The 6,000-nt window shown below is 41.0% G+C and overlaps 1 protein-coding gene across 1 annotated transcript in view; it reads left to right on the forward strand.

Moving 5' to 3' along the window:
- The window catches only part of LOC118845023 (zinc finger protein 260-like), a 73,610-nt gene extending 70,337 nt beyond the window's left edge, over window positions 1-3,273 (forward strand). Inside the window, exon 5 of the mRNA XM_036753049.1 lies at window positions 195-3,273. Within this exon, the coding sequence (XP_036608944.1) occupies window positions 195-1,867 (1,673 nt within the window). The 3' untranslated portion in view covers window positions 1,868-3,273. The remainder of the gene's footprint in view (window positions 1-194) is intronic.
- Window positions 3,274-6,000: the final 2,727 nt, after the last annotated feature.

A 6,000-nucleotide genomic window follows, 5' to 3' on the forward strand; every position in this document is an offset into this window, starting at 1 on the left:
ATCATCTTTGAGATGTGAGCTAAGGGCATTTTAAAATGACCGTTTCTTCCCTTTTGAGATGTTTCTCTTTACCTGGGAAATAGAGAGTAACTAAGATTTTTTTCTGCCTATGAACCAAAGGGGATATAAATATATATGTTTGTAAGTATAATGTCTATTTGTTTTAGTGTTAGTTTTTTGTTTTTTTTTTTAAGATGCAGAGATGAGCCTGGAAATGAAGGAAACTGCTACAGAGCTAAGCCCTTCTGTGGAAGAAACCCCCAAGCAAAGAGTCATGAGTGATGGTCCCTCTGACTTCCATTGGAGAGAAGTCTGCACAACACCTGAGAGTATCCAAACTGGAGAGAAACCGTATGACTGTAATCAATGTGGAAAGACTTTTCCATGTAAGCACAGTCTTGTTATGCATAGAAGAATCCTCCTTGGAGAAAAACCTTATGAATGTAATCAGTGTGAGAAGGCTTTTAGAGAGAAGGGATGTCTTATTGCACATCAGAGAACACGCACTGCAGAGAAACCTTATGAATGTAATCAGTGTGGAAAAGGTTTTAAATCATGGAGCATGCTTACTCGACATCAGAGGATCCACACTGGAGAGAAACCTTATGAATGTAATCTATGTGGACAAGCTTTTATACAGAAGGTTCATCTTATTGGACATCAGAGAACACACACTGCAGAGAAACCTTATGAATGTAATCAGTGTGGAAAAGCTTATAAATCATGGAACAGTCTTACTGTACATCAGAGAATCCACACTGAAATGAAACCTTATGAGTGTAATCAATGTGGGAAAGCTTTTTACTGGCAGAAATGTCTTATTGCACATCAGAAAATCCACACTGGAGAGAAGCCTTATAAATGTTATCATTGTGGAAAGACTTATAGATGGAAGGGCAGTCTTATTGAACATCAGAGAATCCACACTGGAGAGAAACCTTATAAATGCAATCAATGTGGAAAGACTTTCAGACGTAGGAAGTCTGTTGGTGAACATCAGAGGATACACACTGGAAAGAAACCTTATGAATGTAGTCAATGTGGAAAGGCTTTTGCACGGAAAGGTGGTCTTGTTAAACATGAAAGAATCCACACTGGAGAGAAATCGATTAACTGTAATCAGTGTGGAATGACTTTTACACATATGCGCAGTCTTGTTATACATAGAAGAATCCACACTGTAAAGAAACCTTATGAATGTACCCAGTGCAGAAAGACTTTTACACAGAAGGCCTCTCTTACTCTACATAACAGAATCCACACTGGAGAGAAACCTTATGAATGTAATCAATGTGGAAAAGCTTTTAAATGGAGGGGAAATCTTATTACACATCAGAGAATCCACACTGGAGAGAAACCGTATGAATGTAATCAGTGTGGAAAGACTTTTGTATATAAGGATGGTCTTGTTAAACATCAGAGAACACACACTGGAGAGAAACCATATAACTGTAATCAATGTGGAAAGACTTTTACACATAAGCACAGTCTTGTTACACATAGAAGAATCCACACTGGAGAGAAACCTTATGAATGTAATCAATGTGGAAAGACTTTCACATGGAAATGTGGTCTTGTTATTCATGAAAGAATCCACACGGGAGAGAAACCTTATGAATGTAATCAATGTGGAAAGACTTTTACAGATAAGCGCAGTCTTGTTAGACATAGAAGAATCCACACTGGAGAGAAACCTTATGAATGTAATCAATGTGGAAACACTTTTACATGGAAACGTGGTCTTGTTAGACATACAAGAATCCACACTGGAGAGAAACCTTATGAATGTAATCAATGTGGAAAGGCTTTTACAGATAAGCGCAGTCTTGTTAGACATAGAAGAATCCACACTGGAGAGAAACCTTAGGAATGTAATCAATGTGGAAAAACTTTTACATGTAAGTGCAATCTTGTTAAACATAGAGGAATTCACACTGGAGAGAAACCTTAGAAACGTCATCAATGTGGAAAGGCTTTTGTATATAAAGATGGCCTTGTTAAACGTCAGAGAACACACACTGGAGAGAAACCTTATGAATGTAATCAATGTGGAAAGACTTTTACATGGAAACGTGGTCTTGTTAGTCCTAGAAGAATCCACAGGGCAAGAGAAACCTTATGAATATAATCAATGTGGAAAGGGTTTTACACAGAGAGGTGGTGTTTGTTATTGCTCATCAGAGACTCCACACCAGTGAGAAACCTTTCAAATGTACCCAATGTGGAAAGACATTTACACAGAAAGTCTCTCTTATTCTACATGAGAGAATCCACACTGGAGAGAAACCTTATGAATGTACCCAGTGTAGAAAAGCTTTTAAACAGAAGTCCTCTTTTACTAAACATCAGAGAATCCACACTGGAGAGAAACCTTATGAATGTACCCAGTGTGGAAAGGCTATTAAACAAAAGAACCATCTTAACCGACATTAGAGCATCCACACTAGAGAAAAACCTTATGAATGTGATCATTGTGGTAAAACCTTCAGGCTAAAGTCAGTCCTTCTGTACCTTCAAAGAATTCATGTGAGACATAGGAGTCTTATAACTGACCTGAATGAGGAAAGGCATTAAGATGGAGTACAGAGATTCATAGTAGAAAATTCACTCAGGGTACAAGCCATCTATGAACTCCCTATGGGAAGGCTTGCAACCAGAGATCATCTCTTATCCATCCTCTCATCAGAGGATTTATACTGAAAAGAAACCTTATGAATATGCTTCGTGGGACGTGTCTTTCCCTAGAACATAGAGGTCACAGGTGAAGGTTAAATTTTGTGTCTGAATATAACAGAAAGATGAGATAAGGAAAATAATTCATGCCGACCTTCCATGTTGCACAACCAGAAAAGGAGGCAATTGCTGGATAAAGTGCAGAACTATGTGAAAGAATACATCTGGATGTTTTCATAACAAGGAAAAGACTTTGTGCCAATCTTTTGTCAACTGTGGAACAACCATTGGTGAAGGGAAGAAATCAGGTTTGTTTGATGAAGGATATAAGAACTGGAGCAGTTGAGGGGAATGTTGTGTTCTCCCACAGCCACCTGCATGTGTGTATTCAGATTCCATCCAGGCCACTGCAGGTGAGAGTCAAGAAACTTCTCATTAAGTTGAGATCATTTCTGCCTCCTCACTGGGAAATATCACAATGAGCAGCAGGAAATGGGGCAGCAATCACATTTGAAGAAGGCACAGAGACAAGCTCTGAAGAGTGTGGAGTAACAGAGAAGAAGAGGGCAGAGCTCTCAGCCTGGGAATGGGATGGGGAAGGGCAGCAGAGTAAGAGAATGGAGGGGGAGAAGCAGAGAACATCTCTTCCCCAACCATGGCTTAGAGTTGGGATCCCTAGGCAGCTTGGACTGGGGATGACTGGGGATGCAGTGGATGACCTCGGCATCTTCCATGTCTGCCCGAGCTCGAAGCCCTCCACAGAGCCTGCTTCAGCCACCTTCATGGCAATTGTAAGAATTTGTTCTCATCTGCCCATTCCTGGGTGGGAGGGGGTAGTTCCTGTGCTTGGGGTTGGCACCCCCTCCCTGACCCATGGGTTTGTGGCCTTTCAGTAATACTCAAGCTGGCTTAACCAGAGGCAGTTTACCAAGGGTGGCTGTTGGGCATGCTACAGCTTCCTGGGGCCACAGGGGAGAGTTGGGTGACAGGTAGACACCGAAAGCATGTGAAAATGGCTCAGCCAGGCCTCCCATCAGAGAGGCTGCTCCTCCTTGAACAGCCACATACCTGGAAAGCAAGAGAGATGGGGCTACCGACACCCTAGCAAGACAGAGAGAGCATTCCTAGCATGGGGGCAGCCATTGGAAAGGCAGAGGCAGGAGATCAGGTCTTGGTCAAACATGAGCCAGGAGGACAGTCCCTGGGTCAGAGAGCAGGAGGAGGAGGAAGAGAGGAGTGAGGTGGAAAGCGGGGTGGGGCTGGTTATGTGTACCTACTGTGCACCAGGCACCTTGTACATTTTAGCTCATTTGATTCTGCTGCCAGAATTCTCAGGGTCTTTGTTAGTGACATTCTAAATAAGGCACATGGAAACACACATGCACACAGAAACAAACACACATGCTCACAAATGAACACACATAAACACACGTAAACATACATGCACATGCAGATATAGACTTAGATGTAGATTTTCCCCTCCTGAGGTCTGGAACTAACCCAGAGATTGGGGTATGATCAGGTAAGTCCCTTAGGTAGGCTTTTAAACAGAAGTCTTCTTTTACTGAACATCAGGGAATCCACACTGGAGAGAAAACTTATGAATGTAATTGAGTGGAATGGCTGAAAGTCTCTCATTTAAGGAAAAGGAGACTTAATATTTTAGCCTCCACAAAGCCTGAGCTACATCATAAAGTTTAAAGTTAACCCTCCCCCTCCCCGCTTAAACTTGCACATATACCACATATACCCACATCCTGCATCATGCCTGTAACTGCGGTCTTTTAGTTTGGGGTTAAGGTGTTAGATTAAGAATCTTTCCTTGTTTCAAGAATATGAGGCCAGTTATCCCCACAAATGGGGATAGATGTCCAGACTTTGGGATTTTTCTTAGAATTCTTTCGTAAGGGGGTTTTTAGGGGCATTTCTCAGAATTGTTTTGTAAGGGGGTTTGGGGTATATAAACTGCCTGTCTGTTCTGTATAACTTGGCTCCCTACCCCATTCCACCCTGGAGGAGGCGATGCCCAGTTCTTGCATGAGACTTGCAAATAAAGCCTCTGTCTACCTTGAAAGACCTTTGATTGTTATTTCACTTTGGGGGAATTATTGTACCACACATAATCAATGTGAAAAGGCTTTTACAAGGAGCACCCACACTGGAGAGAAACCTTATGAATGTAATCGATGTGGAAAGACTTTTACATGGAAACATAATCTTGTTAAACATGAAAGAATCCACACTGGAGAGAAATCATTTGACTGTAATGAATGTGGAAAGACTTTTACACATAAGCGTAGTCTTGTTATACATAGAAGAATCCACACTGGAAAGAAACCTTATGAATGTTCCCAGTGCAGAAAGACTTTTACACAGAAGGCCTCTCTTACTCTACATCAGAGAATCCACATTGGAGAGAAACCTTATGAATGTAATCAATGTGGAAAGACTTTTACATGTAAGCCCAGTCTTGTTAGACATAGAAGAATCCACACTGGAGAGAAACCTTATAAATGTAATCAATGTGGAAAGGCTTTTGCATTTAAGAATTGCCTTGTTAAGCATGAGAGGATCCACACTGGAGAGAAAGCTTATTAATGTACCCAGTGCAGAAAAACTTTTAAACAGAAGTCCTCTTTTACTGAACATCAGAAAATACACACTGGAGAGCAGACCTTATGAATGTACTCAGTGTGGAAAGGCTTTTAAACAGAGGAAACACCTTAACTGACATTAGAGCATCCACACTGGAGATAAACCTTATGTATGTGATCATTGTGGTAAAACCTACAAAGCTAAAGTCAGTCCTTGTGTACCTTCAGAGAATTCATGTGAGACATAGGCATCTCATAACTGACCTAAATGAGGAAAGGCATTAAAATGGAGTACAGAGATTCCTAGCAGAAAATTCACTCAGGGTACAAGCCATCTATGAACTCCCTATGGGAAGGCTTGTAACCAGAGATCATCTCTTATCCTCTCATCAGAGGATTTATAATGAAAAGAAACCTCATGAATATCCTTAGTGGAAATGTGCCTTACTCTAGAACATGGAGGTCACAGGTGAAGGTGAAATTTTGTGCCTGAATACAACAGAAAGATGAGATAAGGAAAATAATTCATGCCGACCTTCCATGTTGCACAACCAGAAAAGGAGGCAATTGCTGGATAAAGTGCAGAACTATGTGAAAGAATACATCTGGATGTTTTCATAACAAGGAAAAGACTTTGTGTTAATATTTTGTTAACTGGGGAACAACCATTGGTGAAGGGAAGAAATCAGATTTGTTTGATGAAGGATATAAGAACTGGAGCAGTTGAGGGGAA

This window comes from Trichosurus vulpecula, chromosome 1, assembly GCF_011100635.1.
Source record: "Trichosurus vulpecula isolate mTriVul1 chromosome 1, mTriVul1.pri, whole genome shotgun sequence".
Taxonomy (NCBI): Eukaryota; Metazoa; Chordata; class Mammalia; order Diprotodontia; family Phalangeridae; genus Trichosurus; species Trichosurus vulpecula.